The sequence below is a fragment of the Lissotriton helveticus genome, chromosome 7 (genome assembly GCF_964261635.1).
Source record: "Lissotriton helveticus chromosome 7, aLisHel1.1, whole genome shotgun sequence".
NCBI lineage: Eukaryota > Metazoa > Chordata > Amphibia > Caudata > Salamandridae > Lissotriton > Lissotriton helveticus.
The window spans coordinates 627,355,511-627,372,155 of record NC_136068.1 but is presented as its reverse complement, the minus strand read 5'-3'; the positions used below and the strand labels follow the sequence as shown (position 1 = coordinate 627,372,155).

Sequence of the window (16,645 nt, the reverse complement as noted above, 5' to 3'; positions counted from 1 at the left end):
ACCTGCCATACGTTTTGAAGAGGACCTGCTTCTGTCCTTCTGAGGGGGCTGCCGTTTCTCTCGCGGAGCTTGCCGTCGCTCCTTCAAGGCCGTCGGGACAAGCTACTGCCCTACCACAGCCTTCACCGCCGACGTCGAGTGAACTACAATTCCCAGGATCCCCGGCGGCGCAACGGGTCACAGTTACACGCCAGGAGGCGCATAAATCGGCAACCGCCCAGCAAAGCGCGGGACGCACCGCGGCGTGCCCGGGCGAAGACCGGGCCAAGGGCGGGCTCGTCTCGTAAGAGTCCGGGCTGGGCCACCCCCCTTAACCGTTTGCCACGGACCATTAATCCACTAGAGCCAAGAAAATATCTTTGTTACCGCACAGGAGGCTGTGGTTACGAGGGCGTGAAGAACGGTGACGTATCGCTCCTCACCCCAAGGTACTGAACTTTGCTCTCCCCCAATAGGAACTAGTTGTGATTAACTAACTGTGAAACCTTTGGGAGGCTGTTGCAATTGTATGTGAAATTAGTTATCGAAAAGATACAAGTTCAGATGTGGGGGGAAGCGTAAGGGGGACCCTGGATGCTTTTATAATAAGGGCGGAGTCTCTATTGAATCATGAAATTCAGCTAGCTGAAAAGAGACTCTCATTGGGTAAGTTAATTGAACAGGAGAGATAGTCCATAGGCGCCATTGCTAGATGTCCATCCCCCCTCTCTGGGCTTGCCCCGGGACAAAGTATTAGGGGCAACAGGGTCACCACTAAAGCCACAATACACTCTCCCATACCAACATCATCGAGCTAGTTAATGACGACCGCGACCAATCGCATATTTTTTCACAAGAAGAGGGGGGCATATCAGAGCACATCTCCTTGACTCCGGACCTCCTAGAACGGAGGGAGGGGGAGGATGTAACACCCACTGAGGAGGCAGTGGAAAAAACCACCCCAGAGCTCAGAGAGGCGGTGGTCACGCGTTCAAAAAGATTTTGCAAGCTAAGGGTATTATAGCCAAGACAAACACCCCATGTGAGATTAAACCCCCAGCTAGGAGCACAAGGAAAGGGGGACATCATGCCCCGAAAAACCAGAGACAGAGAGGAGGAGCGAAAGGGAAGGGGGCCACGGAAGAAGGGGCACTGACAATTCCCACAAGGTGTCCGAACTGTAGTGAGGCAGTAGGGCTGGAGGGATGTAATAAAGACTTAGTCACAAAGTTGGAGTCCCTACTAATAGCTCACCTGGGGCCCATGCATGAGAAACTAAAAGCGATAGAAGAGCAACTCTCAAGGTTAACTACAAAAGTAGCATGGAGGCCGCAACAGAGAAGGGGCCATGGCCTATGGGGAGGGGAGACGTAGAGATTAATATATACCCCAAGCTAGGACATCTGAATGTGGGCACTAGGGGGGCAAACGATAATGAAATCACCCATGCTACACCCAGACAAGAGGCGACAAATAAGAGCTCAAGAGAGGGAGGTATTGTCAGTAAGGCCCATGGCCACTCAAGTACAATGGAAGATACCAGGCAGACAATGAGGGAGAGACCAGTGGACCGATTAATTAGTGACAATACATCCCGATCGCAGGGGGGCGGATTTGTCACACCAACCAAATTAGTGCCATCAGTAGTGGACGCGGCACCTAATACCCAGGACCTGCCAGTATTAGATTTACCTCCAGCTGCAAGCCCTTATACAGTGGTCTTGACAGGGATCCATGCAAGTACAGTGGGCAGAGAAGAAACCACGCACTTCTTGATAAATAAAGCAGCACATTGGCTGGCCATTAACATAGGCTTTAGTATTAGCAACCACAGGCACATTTTAATGGCCAGAAGAGTATCATGGATCGGAAAAAGCAGGAAGGGATTCCCGGGAGATTGTGTGATTTTAAACTTTAGATACCCGGAACTGGTAAGAGAATTGTTGTATCATCAAAAGAAGGGGACATACCAGGAGGAGAGTGGCACCAGGGTCAGAATGCTCCCACTGGGTTTCTTTTATAGAGACCCGATGCATGCCCAGAACAGGGAAGATTTGAGGCAGATATCGGCAAGGTAATTCAGGAGGGAGCGTCTAGTACCGTTATTTAATCGATATGCCCCCCTACAAAGTGTTTCCGCCCTAAGTGACTTAGACTGACTGCATGAGGGGCCAAATATTGAACAAGGGGGTGCCTTGGAGGACGTGCATCAGGATAAGGTTACTGGAGGACTAGGCAGGGAACTGACTGCCATGCCAACACAGCCCCTAATACAGATAGCCCACAGTATGAATGATATTGAATCCAGTCCCCCTAGACTCCTAGAGGGCTGTTACCCCTTACGGGGCATATTGTCCCAAGGTCCAATTCCATACCAGAAGCAGCGCAGGGAACCATTAACATAATTGCCTGGAATATAGCGGGTGTGTCCAGTAAATTAAAAAACCAAGACTAGCTTGAATATATAAGGAGATTCAACATAATTTGCCTACAGGAGACGTGGGAGATAGACTTCTCCTACTTAGCCCTGGAAGGGTACAAAATGTACTTTATCCCAGCAGTAAGATCTTCAGCAGGGCAAGCCAAGGGAGGTCTTATCACCTATGTGGATCTGAGGTTAAGGGGAAAATGGGAGGACTTAGCTTGGGACTCCGCCTGTATGCAGGGTATACAGTTTACGTCCAGGGGACTGAAACTAATCCTTATTAATTTCTAGTATGCCATCAAAGGAGGACAAACATTGGCTAGTCTGGCAGACCTGGATCACAGGCTGACAGGAATAGAATTAAAGGGGGCAACTAGAGCTCAGTTGGTGGTGATGGGAGACTTCAATTGCCATTTGTGTAACTACTTAATTAATAGCAAGGGGACTGGGCTTCGTGCCCAAGGGAAGAGGGACTCCACGTGGAACACACTAGGGAGGTACTGGAACTAAGTAAGGTTTTGGGCACTCATGGCCTCACACATACACTGGACCTGATAAGAGTAGTTGGGGACTCGGGCATTCCCCCAACCTTTCAAAAGAAGGGAAGGGGCTCTATCATTGATTTTATCTTTGTACCCACCTCCTTAATATGCCGGATACTGAGTTTTAATGTTGAACTAAACACCTTTAGTGATCATAACCCGTTGGTGTTGATCCTACAGGATCCCGACCCAGCCAAATATTCCCCTCACATACAGACCAGAGGTTTTCTCACAGCTACGGATCAGGGAAGGAGACAAAGATGGTCAAATATTAACTGTGATGAATTTTATAAGGCCCTATTGAAGGAGGAACATCACCAGGTATGGAAGTGTCTAGACTCCACCATAGAGGGGGCGGACTTAATTAAAGCATTTGAGGGGGTTGCCCACTGTATAGATCGGCTGCTCAGAAGTAGAACCAGTAAAGAAGCAGAGGATACCCCCAGGTGGTTCAGCCAGCAATGCTCTAGCGCCTTGAGAGACCTGAAGGCAGCATTAAAGATTGTCCCCAAAGACAAGAGGAGGGTATCTATGTGTCGGGGGAGGTACAACCAGGCCTTGAAACACCGCAAAACCTCACTGCAAAATCAGGCATGGGAAAACTTGAGGGAAGCGGCCGAAGCTAGGGATATGACCGCCTTTTGGAAAATAGTGAACGAACCGTATTTCCAAGATAAGAATAAGTCTAAACTGGTCTGCCACGTCTTGCCAGAGGCCTGGGTGGAGCATTTCAAAGGTCTATACAACTCCGATCATATGAGTACTGCATTTCCACCCGTAGGGGTAGGAAATCGAACAGCTCTGGAAACCCCTTTCACCTTAGGCGAGATAAAAACGGGAATTGAGGGACTAACCCGTAACAAGGCCCCGGGACCGGATGGGATCCCCCTGGACCTTCTGCTTTCTCAGGTAGACCTATGGGCTCCCATCCTAGTAAGAGTGATCAATACGGCAGTGGAGGCAGGAATGCCCTCATCCTGGTCCACCGCGATAATTGTTCCAATATTCAAGAAGGGTAATTAAGATAACCCTCAATGCTATAGGCCTATCTTCCTAATTGACGTCACTGTGAAAGTTATTGGGACAGCTATTTTGAATCGGCTTCTGGAATGGGCAGATGAGCACGACATCATATCGGACATCCAGTATGGTTTCAGGCCGGGCCGCTCAACGACTGATCAATGCCTAAACCTTTATCTCCTGATTGCCAAGTACACTGTTGCCAGTAATGAGACGGTGTACTTGGCTTTCATGGACTTAACAGCGGCATTTGATCGGGTCAACCGCAGGAAATTGTGGGTTCTCTTAGGGGCTATGGGCGTGGATCCAGGACTGGTTAACATCTTAAGCACCCTACACCAGTACACCTCAGCCCAGGTCCGATACAATGATGAGGGTGATACTTCGGACTCTTTTCCTTGCTCTAGGGGTGTGAGACAGGGCTGTATCCTGGCACCTTTTCTATTCACCTTATACATCAATGGGCTAGACAAGGCATTGGGGGCATTAGGTGCAGACAGCCCAAGGAATTGAATTGAATTGAATTGAATTGAATATGGATTTTATTTCTGAGGAGTTGCTTGGGACTTCTCCAGAACCAGTTTTAAGGCTGTTTCCACTGCCAAAGGTGTTAGGTATTCCTATTTATCAACATGTTTCGGATATTATATGTGTACCTGGGTTTATGTCCAGATTGTATCTATTGGAGGAGGAGGATAAATCTATGCCAGAGTCTATTGCTGTGGACTCTTTGTTTGCCAGCCTTGTTGACAGAACAGCTATGGCAAACCTAGCTTTAAGGGCCGGAATATATAGTACTAATGTTTCACAGTCTTTTCTCTAGAATATCAAGGCTCCTTGTGTTTTTTCCCGCTCTTTCTTTCAAGGAGGAGGAGCCTTCCCATTTATTGGATATCAAAAAAGCAAGTGAAATCTATCTTCAGAGGTCTGAGGATGATGGGAAATCTAAACATTTTTTGTAACCTTTAGTGGATCCTACCAGGGTCACAGAGTTTCTAATGTTTCTTTGAGTATATGGATTAGATGTACTTTTGTATTGGCTTTTCCTTGTTTAATACTCCCCTACCTAAAGGAATTTAAGGTAGATTTGCAATGGGGGTAGGATCCTCTTGGGCTGAAGCACAGGGAGCTCCCATTTCAGAAATGTACAGAGCTGCCACTTGGGTCTGTGCTCATACATTTATTAAGCAATACCATATTGAAAGTGTTATGGAGGGCAACTCATTTGGAGAAAATGTTTGAAGGCTATATTTTCAACATAATTTCATTTCTTATGTCATTACACAGATTAAAATTGTGGTGAGCATGGTTGATGTATTTTGTTGTCTGTTCTCTATTGAGAGTTTTGTTGGTCTTGACCAGCTTTTGCTTGGGTATACCCCTGAAGTAATGACTGAGGTAAGGATGATGACTGTGACAAAGACATTAGGGATAAGGATAATGAGATTTACTGATAGTAATCGGGCAGCCCATGTGCTTGTCATGACATCTAGAGGTGACTCCTCCTCCAGAAAGAAAATATGCAGCAGAATTCTTGGTAAGCCCTACCCACCCTCCTGGGTGCTGTATAATGGTACTTTACTCAGAATCCTACTGTTTTTTTTCTTCTGCCTGTTCTGCATGAGAACGCGGGTCGCAGAGATGTTTGGGGGAGGAAGGGTTGCCTGCTTGGCTTGTTGGTCTCCCCTCTCCTTTGCTAAGGGACTTACCACCCTTGGCGGCAGTGTTGGTCTTGGTCTCTGCCTCCCCTCCCAGGAGTTTAAGTATCTTGCGTGCAGGAAGGCAGACATTGTTTGGCACACATCATGGGTAGGAAATCTTCAAGAGATCCTTTGTCTCAGCTGTGACCCCGGCGAACCATTAAGAGGTTCACAAATGTGCATAAAGCACTGTCGCTTCACTAACCATCTGAGCCCAGACTGGTGATCAACAAGCGTCCTGTGTTTGCTGCTGTGTTCTACATGATTATTAATAGCTTTTGGGGGGAGGGGTTAATTCTCACTGATCGAAATAAATGGCTTGTCACGACCCATGGTTAAAGAAAACAAAAATACTTCTGTAGATACATTACAGTGGACCAATTATACAAGCATTGCCAACTTGGCAATTCTTTATAAAAGATTTGACAATTTGTTCACCTCCTGACCATGAACAACTGTCTCTCATCCATTTAGTAGGCACAAAAGAAGGAAGAGATGTGGCTTAACAGCCAGAGCTGTCAACTTTCGAAATTGTGAACCAAGTTTGAGTCCCGGCGTCGGATTCTGGGAAAATCACTTGATCTCTCTGTGCCTAAAAAAAAATTAAAAAATGGATCCAACCTCATGTAATGCAATCTGGTGCTCATGTAAAGTGATCTAATTCCCTTGGGCCAAGTTTATGCTATATAAAACTGCAAAAAACGAAACAATAAATCATTGGTGGAGAGGAGTTGCAGTGCTGGTCCTTAATCTTGTGATTTTGTGTAGCACAAACTAGACCAGAGAGGCAACAGATCACTTCCCTTAGAATCAGGGGAGCGATGTACAAAAAACAGAAAGGGTGTGATTTGATTATGGATGGGTTTGGCTACATTGGGTCTGACAAAGTTCAGTGCAATTACATAGGAGGAAGAAGTTAAAAAGAATGGTGAGCACTAGAGTCTTAAATTCTGTTTAGAGAACAAATCACATTTTCAAGCTTAGCATTATTCACACAATTAAATCACAATTTCTAATTTATGAGACATTTAAGGAGAATAATCGGACAGGATCCAATAGGCAGATACAGTGCAGGCTTTAGGGCGGTGCGACTGGGGACGGTGAACCGGGCACCGCATTTTGTAATGTCATATCGGTTTAAAAGCACCAGCTGCAGAGTTCCTTGTGTGGCCCAAAATTTTCGGGCCGTACTTAAAATGTCAAGCTAACTCTTTTGATTAAGGTACTTGCAAGAAAAGATCTGAGTGTTAAATTCCCCATGCAGGGAACATCTAAATGTTGATTAAAGGTGTTTGGTATTTGACATTTCTACATCTTCTGCATTAGTGTATGATACAGTGAGCGTGCTATTATATCACTGTAAATCTTGGTATGTCAGCTAATTTGTAACACTATTTTCATTTGGCACAGCATGCTACTCTCTGACTTGTGCAGATATTAAAAGCACATGTGATCAGGTGTCTTATGCCAGAAGGGCTCTTTCCTGGCTAAAAGTGAATGACAGAGTCAATTTTAGGATTATCTCTATATCCTTTAAACATCTGGTTTAGGTTGAGCCTACTAGACAGCGTTTGAGCTTCCTATCGCAAGACCTATAATGGGCTCACCAAGAACATACAGGGGTTTGACGCCCACCCATTGCTTACCATTGGTTGGCTGTCCTGTCACTCTAAATTGCCTGCTCCAATGTATCTCAGCAGGTCAATATTATTTATTTATTTATTTATTTATAAAGTATATTTGACCCTTCCATGGAGTAAAGCATATTTACCATCTTGTGATTTTCTGCCTTCTGTGCTCCCACTGCTTGCTTTTCGAGCACTACTACTTTTTCCTTTTGTGTTGGGTACTCCATACGAATGCATGAATTTTACAGCTCCCTTACTCATGTACTTCTCCCCCCCCGGCACTCCATGTTGCTCACTGCATATTTTTAGAATGGTCTTCCTTTAGCCATAAAACATTTTTTGGGGCGTTTAAATTGTTACTGAAAACGTATTTGTTCCGTCAAGCAGATTGTCAAGCGAGGACTGTCAATCTGGCCCTTTCAAGGCTAAGAGACCACTTTGGTGGTGAATGCTTCTGCTTTATGAAAAACCTTAATGTAACAAACATAACTATATAATTTTTACATAACATCTACAGCTTGGTAAGGCTGTCTATACATCAAGAGGCTTAACCTGGTGAGACTTCTCTTTTGTTTACATCTATATTGCCCTTTAGATCTAGCTGGAAAGGTACTCTGGCTCAAACAACACATTTCATTTGCTTTGCCTATGAGGTCTATGTTTTTCTCTTGATTGCATCAGTAACCTCCTGAATTCCACTAGCCTCTGGGTACCATTAGCACAAAACGGTTAGAATAGGCCTTTATGGAAAATTCTGTCACCCAAAGAACATATGTGTGGTTAAAAAGGAGGGGAGAGTGTGAGAAATCCTAAGGGTCACCCCCTGCATCAGGATTGAGGATAGCCAAAAGTTCACGTCATTCAACTTACTGACTTTTTATTCTTCATGGAAACTTTTCAAGGGTGCACTGTAATATGCCCACCGAGATTAATAAATGACTCATTAGGAATTTGAATCATGTTGAAAGCAACTTACCAGTTCAACTGTAGCAGGTATAGATGTTCAAAGTACTTGAAGCCCAACAACCTATGATTGTGGAAAGGCCAGTTTGAATGTCTACGTACATGTAGGAAGCTGGCTCTGTATATACTATACCAAAGTGAGGTATAGTGTGCACAGAGTCCAGTGGATCCCCAAAGGTAGGCAGAGGTAAAGTAGATAGAACCTAACTCTCTATTTGTAGTACTGTGGTCGAGCAGTTAGTCAGTATCAGAGGACAGTGTTAAGCATTTGTTGTACCCACTCAATCAGCAAATGATTTCACACACTCAAAGACTAAACTTCAGACCAATTGGTTTTGTATAAAAATATTCTTTTAGTTATTTTATTTTCTAGAACCAAGCAAGCCTGGCACAGGTAAGTTGATAAATATAGAGGTTGAAATGCAATTGTAAATGTACTTTGAAATGGTTACAGTTTGAATTACTGGTAATGCAATACTGTGAAATTCTATACATATACTTTGTATCGATTTTGCAATGAGAATTACAGGTAAGTTTCTTTGATGTTACTTTTGAGATTACGTTTTCTACTCACTGTGATATGCCTAGATATCACACTGGGACACTTGTTTTTCCCACCGGTTCTCCTGCCCAAAGTGGGGGTCAGAACCAGTGGGGACCAGTTGCTGAAAGCAGCTAGTGGCCTAGGGAAGCTCACAAAGGCAGCAAGCCTTTGAAGCTTCCTCTTCGTGAACCCTGATCATCCTGGGGAGGAAGCTTGGCACCTCGTCCAAGGATGTACATTGTTTCCGGCCCCAGAGAGCAGCAGGCTCTCGACCCTGGGGACCAGAAACATATCTGGTGGTGGCAGCTGAAAGCAGCCACTTAGCCTGGACATTAGTGGTAGGTTAGTTTTCAGGGGGCATCTCTAAGATGCCCTCTGTGTACATTTTTCATTAAATCCCACACTGGCATCAGTGTGGGTTTAATGTGCTGAGAAGTTTGAGACCAAACTTCTCAGTTTTTAGTGTAACCATTATGATGCTGTGGAGTTCGTAATGACAAACTCCCAGCACCATATAATCTTAGTGGCAGCACTGCACTTACAATGTCTAAGAATGGACTTAGACACTGTAGGGGTACAGGGCTCATGCACCTGTACCCTCACCACTGGTATAGTGCGCCCAACTTGAAGGGTGACTGATCTATGCTAGGGCAGTGGGTTGTAGGCATGGCACACAGAGGTGTGTACCATGTCGACTCTTCACTTTGTTCTGCACCAAAACACGCAGCCTGCAAAGGCAGTGTGTGTGTGTGTGTGAAAAGGTACAGGGCCTCTAAGGGTGGCACAATAAGTGCTGCAGCCCTTAGAGGTCTTCCCTGGTCACAGTACCCTGGGTACCTGTGGTACCATTTACCAGGGGCACACTTGTGGCCAGAGATGCCAATTGGGTTGGTTTTGAGGAAAGAACATAGGCCCTGGGAATCTGATTGGCAGGGACACAGGGCACATCAAGGGAAAGTGCATCAGTAGTCTCCCAAAAAGTGGGGAGTTACTGCAACAGAAACCCACTTTCCTACAGCACACATCTACTTTCTTTTTTGAAGATGTTCTTAATTTGTTTTACAGCAGCCCACCAGTTTGGGGGAGAAGGATTGACTCATGTGCGCAGTTCTCCTGGTTACAATTTGGGAACAGGCTTGACTATGAGGAAGCTATAGGCTCACGTGAAGCTTTGGGGCCTGCACCAGGTCGAGGCAGAGGACCTGCCTTTGCAGGGAATCTGTGTAGCTTCATGCTCTGCACTCTCTGTGTGTAATTCCTTGATAAAGATGAGCATACCTTTCATGGGCACTAATAATAGAACCACTGGCTGGGACAGAAGAGGGAGTGCAGTGCTATTGGGGGAGAAGATAAGAGTGTAAGAAGGGTACTGACATGATTGTGGACTCTGTTCAGTGCAGGAAGAACATGTGCTTGCTGACAGGCCATTGACGTCTCTGGAAGTGGGTGTGTGGGACTGTTAGTAAGCAGTCCAAACATTCTGTGTTTCCCCCACCTATTGTTTCTATACAGTACTTCATTATTGGTAGTGGGATGGGAACCAATAGGAAGAAGATCTAAAGCTGCAATCACTTTATTTACCTGGTAAGTTACCTGTAGAAGGAGGGTTATGTAGTTCAGCAGAAAATGAAGGGCGCTTAACTAGCACATGGCCCTTGTTTTCAGAAAAAAAGGGGCCACTGTTCTCTGCTGTGTCCCAGTGCTTGATAAACACGTGCCATTGTCATTTAAGTTGCTATACTTTTTTTGTTGTGGGCAATTTAATGTTTACATTTTCTTAGTAAAAAAACAGATTCTGTTTTTATAACTACCCAAGAATGTCTAGACCTATTTTATTAGGTGTGATGTAGCATTCCTTAAAGCTGATACATGAACACTAAGTGTGAAATGCTATTAAAGAGACTGGACCTGGTTTTGCCACTACTTTTGCCCTAGAACAAACTTCTACCCCAGCGGCTCAGTGGTTCAGTACTCCTTATAGGATTTTGTATAACAATGATGCTTTAGTAGGTTCTCTCAATGGGGGTCACTTCATTGCCCTCCTAGTTTACTGTAGTTTGGGCTTGACTGAAGAACAAACAAAGAACCATATAAAAGCCAGCCGAGGACATTGCATATTTGTTTTTATATGTTAAATCCCAGCATTTCTCCCACAAGCTTGGGCATGATAGACAGAGCAGACAAGAGGCGGGATTGGGAGTGGATAAGTGACAGCGTAGATGGAGCAGGAGGACGATTAACTGTTGTGTATGTGTTTGTATGCAAAGTCATAAGACCAGATCAGGTCAGAAGTGCAATCACTGAAGTACTTTTTTTCTCTTTAAGGTCCGCAAACCCAGGATCTGCATCTGGTAAGTGTAGCATAGTTCTTTCTGAATATCATGTCCACACAGCCAGCTTTCTAATATCATCTACCAACACTAGCATTCCCATGTCCTCTCATACAAGTGATCAGGCACCATTCTCAGCCAGCACTCACTGCTAGGCCTTAATAACATTCATGTAGTGAGGCAATGCTGTTCAGTCCCATCTCTCTTTTATCACTGGTGCACATTCCCTCTGCAGCCCTTTACGGTTGACACTGCTACAATATCCCATCAACAAGCACTCTCACACCACGCCTATCAGCCTTTCCCCAGCCCATCCCATTAACAAGCACTCTCACACCACACCTAACAACCTTTCCCCAACCCATACCATTAACAAGCACTCACACACCACGCCTAACAGCCTTTCCCCAGCCCATCCCATTAACAGGCACTCTCACACCACACCTAACAACCTTTCCCCAACCCATACCATTAACAAGCACTCACACACCACGCCTAACAGCCTTTCCCCAGCCCATCCCATTAACAAGCACTCACACACCACGCCTAACAGCCTTTCCCCAGCCCATACCATTAACAAGCACTCACACATCACGCCTAACAGCCTTTCCCCAGCCCATCCCATTAACAGGCACTCTCACACCACACCTAACAACCTTTCCCCAACCCATACCATTAACAAGCACTCACACACCACGCCTAACAGCCTTTCCCCAGCCCATCCCATTAACAAGCACTCACACACCACGCCTAACAGCCTTTCCCCAGCCCATACCATTAACAAGCACTCACACATCACGCCTAACAGCCTTTCCCCAGCCCATCCCATTAACAAGCACTCAAGCACTCACACACCACGCCTAACAGCCTTTCCCCAGCCCATACCATTAACAAGCACTCACACACCACGCCTAATAGCGCTTCCCCAGCCCATCCATTAACAGGCACTCACACACCACGCCTAATAGCGTTTCCCCAGCCCATCCCATTAACAAGCACTCACACACCACGCCTAACAGCCTTTCCCCAGCCCATCCCATTAACAAGCACTCACACACCACGCCTAACAGCCTTTCCCCAGCCCATCCCATTAACAGGCACTCACACACCACGCCTAACAGCCTTTCCCCAGCCCATCCCATTAACAGGCACTCACACACCACGCCTAACAGCCTTTCCCCAGCCCATCCCATTAACAGGCACTCACACACCACACCTAACAGCCTTTCCCCAGCCAATCCCATTAACAGGCACTCACACACCACGCCTAACAGCCTTTCCCCAGCCCATCCAATTAACAGGCACTCACACACCACGCCTAACAGCCTTTCCCCAGCCCATCCCATTAACAAGCACTCACACACCACGCCTAACAGCCTTTCCCCAGCCCATCCCATTAACAGGCACTCACACACCACGCCTAACAGCCTTTCCCCAGCCCATCCCATTAACAGGCACTCACACACCACGCCTAACAGCCTTTCCCCAGCCCATCCCATTAACAAGCACTCACACACCACGCCTAACAGCCTTTCCCCAGCCCATCCAATTAACAGGCACTCACACACCACGCCTAACAGCCTTTCCCCAGCCCATCTCATTAACAGGCACTCACACACCACGCCTAACAGCCTTTCCCCAGCCCATCTCATTAACAGGCACTCACACACCACGCCTAACAGCCTTTCCCCAGCCCATCCCATTAACAAGCACTCACACACCACGCCTAACAGCCTTTCCCCAGCCCATCCAATTAACAGGCACTCACACACCACGCCTAACAGCCTTTCCCCAGCCCATCCCATTAACAAGCACTCACACACCACGCCTAACAGCCTTTCCCCAGCCCATCCCATTAACAAGCACTCACACACCACGCCTAACAGCCTTTCCCCAGCCCATCCCATTAACAAGCACTCAAGCACTCACACACCACGCCTAACAGCCTTTCCCCAGCCCATCCCATTAACAAGCACTCACACACCACGCCTAACAGCCTTTCCCCAGCCAATCCCATTAACAGGCACTCACACCCCACGCCTAACAGCCTTTCCCCAGCCCATCCCATTAACAAGCACTCACACACCACGCCTAACAGCCTTTCCCCAGCCCATCCCATTAACAAGCACTCAAGCACTCACACACCACGCCTAACAGCCTTTCCCCAGCCCATACCATTAACAAGCACTCACACACCACGCCTAACAGCCTTTCCCCAGCCCATACCATTAACAAGCACTCACACACCACGCCTAACAGCCTTACCGCTACACTTTTCCCTGGAACCAATACTTCAAAGTTCATCATCACAGCAAGCTGCCTTAGGGTATATCACAATTTTACAACAATCTGATTGGGGGAAAGTTAGTAGCTAATAATGTGCCATTATGGATGGAGGACTCTAAAGGGACACAAACATTTGGCTCCATGGTTGGCGTAGCAGGGGTGAGCGTTGAAGGTTGGATGCTCCTGCTGCAAGAGACTTTGGGAACCACATGGACTAAACATTGGATTGATGGCTACGGGGTCTTGGAAGGAGAGGGAGGTGGGAGGGATAAGGGGTTGGGGTCGTGGAGATGTTGCTTGATGCTGACATACTTGTTATATATGGTTTTTTTTGTTTTGTTTTTTCCTTTGCTGCAAAACAATAAAAATGTCTTAAAAAAAAAAAATAATGTGCCATTATGAGAAGTGTGATATAGAAGCTGCATATCTATGCCAAGGCTGTACGCATCCTGGGTCGGCACAGCTCAAATATCAAGCTTGGCTATGTCTGGGGAAGATGCCGGATGACCATGGAGAGGCAGCTACCTGTAAAATGTGATCCCTCAGCCTTATGTCAGAGCATGTCTTTGTATCATTACTCGCTTTAGAGGTTTCACCATAAAGCGTACCCATGTGATGAGTTCAGTAAGCTAATACATCCATCATATACAGCATATATGTATATATGCAGCATTACCATTATGCTTATCCTGTGTCTACATAAAATATAGACCAGTTATCATAAATAACAGTAGCTAATGGTAATAAAACAGAAACTTGGTAGTGCATCATTACATAGCACCATATGGAGCGTCATGTAGAAATTATACAGGGCCGTACATATAGAAAGGATGGGGATGTGTTAGAAAGTCAAGTTTGTGTCACAATTCGAAGGCCATTTAGTCCTTGAACAATTGAAATAAAGGTGCACACTTGACCACTAGTAAAGGGCCAGGACATGTTCTGATTCCTCTCAAAGTATGTCTATGCAATGTTTCCTGTTGTAGCTACTCACACATTACTCTTAGTTGGTGGTCCGCTTTGGGAAAAAGGCAACTTGCTCGGTGCTCTGGCTGGAGCCTCCACTAAGCCAGGTCCTTTGATTTCTGTCCCGACTTCTGGGGATAGCTGTCGATACAATTATTTTGCAGCAATAGGCGGTTTTTCTCCTCCACCAGGAGTAAAGCAGTCTGTCCATCCTGAAAATGTGTTTTAATACTGCAGACATAATGTGGTTGCATTTAGGCCTTTTGCCACTGCATTTGTCTCACTTGCTCCTCCCTGTTTCAGTCTCACCACGATAGGCACCATGACACATGTTACACAGTTTGCCTTTCTACTCCTACAAGGCTGTTTATACCCCTTCTCCTATGTAAAGGTTCCAATTCTCTTGAAAGACTGCCAGACAGTTGGTGTTCCATCTGATCAGCTGTGTCAGGGTGCGAAATGAAGTGTGCGTGCTCACAATGTATTCGCTTAATATTAATTAGCGTTTTGTGTTTACCCATACCTGTTCTTGTTTGTATTCCATCTTTAAGCGAAAACGATAGCTTCTTTTCTCTCCCTGTCCTTTGCATGTGTTGGTGTGTCTTCATGAGGGCAAGCATGCCTTTTTTGTGATGACGGACTAATATTTTACATCACCTGAGCTATCTGCACGTGGAAGGTTTCTGACTGAGGGAGAAATACATTAACTGGCACATGCATCAACGTAGGCTTTTGCATTTCCTTAATTGCGATAGTTAAGGAATCGCAATTAAGGAATCGCAACAACCTATGCATGCAGGAATCGCTATAAAAATAGCGATTCCTACACATTCCTTAATTGCGACTCGCAAATTGCTAGTCGCAATTAAGGAATGCTGTCCCATTCATTCCTATGGGCCTCCAGGCACATAGGAACGAATTGGAGATTGCATGAGCAATTTGCGAGTACCAGTAGGTACTCGCAAACTGCTCATGCAATTTCAAGGGTGCAAGGGTGTCAGAATGACACCCTGTTGCACCCCTGAAATTGATCTGTGCACATATGTTGCACACACACATGCCCTAAGGGCATGTGTGTGCGCAACATGACACTTCGAAAAATGCACAAAAGTGCATTTTTCAAAGTTTTTGCAAATTACCATGAAGTTCAACTTCATGGTAATTTACTACTCCTATTAGCGAAATCGCTATTTTTTTTTTTACTTTAATGCATTGCATATAAGGAATCTCAGTTTGGGATTCCTTAAATGCAATCGTAATTTAAGGAATCGTAATTTAGAGATTCCTTAAATTGCGATTTTTGCATTTGAGTTGATGCATCCCAAATGCAAAAATACCGGTCGCGAAGGGGCAGACTCTGCAACCAGTTTTTCCTTTTATGCATGTGCCTGTATGTAGTATTGGTGATAAGCCTGGGCGCAAACTGCAATCTGATCAAGTCCTAATTGTATACAACCCTTTTTGCGAAATCCTGCATAGCCTGTGTGCTTGCTTCGTTCTCTGAGTTGGGCACATCCTTATCTGTCGAGTAAATCCCAGTATTCCTTGCTTTTGTATCTTGAGTTCCAAAATGTAAACTTGCCAGTGTTAGCCAAGGATATTCATTAGTTAGGATCATAAATAGTTAATTAAAAGGAATATGCTACAGTCTGATGCTCCTAGAATATTATTAAGTCAACATTCCATTCCTCACGGCTACTGCTCCTGGTTGCATCATACAGTGTAGCCAGCACTCTTACCTAATACCTAAAATGCAAAACTCCTGCCTCCCCCACACCAAGCACTCCTGCCCGGAGCCTGCAGCCCTTACAAGATCTTCCACAGTCTGCGCTCCTGCACCCTCCCCTTATTGAGTACTCCAACACTTTATCCTCCATCCCCACATCCAGCACTAATATAACCTCTCCTACAACTACTGTTTGTTCCAACATCTGTGGCCACAGCCATTGCTCCTACGTCTTGGACCAGAGCTCCTACACCATCTCCATAAAGCTAGCACCACAATAACATCAACCACAGGCACGGATTCTACACCATCTGTAATGGCCACAACTACAACTGCAACTAGCGCTGATGCATCATCCTTCCCTCATATAAAATACATGTTAATGTTGCTGTTTATACAGGAGGGACCTTAACATGCATCACATGAGCATAATAGAAAAAGCGGAAACTGCAGAAGAGCTGAAGTGGTAAGTAAGCTTCTATTTGAAACTCTCACGTATTAGAGTCTTAGACATTCCACCTCTCTTGGTCTTAGTA

The 16,645-nt window shown here is 45.6% G+C and overlaps 1 protein-coding gene across 1 annotated transcript in view; it reads left to right on the top strand.

The window, feature by feature from the left end:
• Positions 1-16,645, top strand: part of CFAP119 (cilia and flagella associated protein 119) — a 107,742-nt gene that overhangs the window by 16,131 nt on the left and 74,966 nt on the right. Inside the window, exons 2-3 of the mRNA XM_078652853.1 lie at positions 11,127-11,152; positions 16,510-16,575. Coding sequence (XP_078508979.1) covers positions 11,127-11,152; positions 16,510-16,575 — 92 coding nt within the window. The remainder of the gene's footprint in view (positions 1-11,126; positions 11,153-16,509; positions 16,576-16,645) is intronic.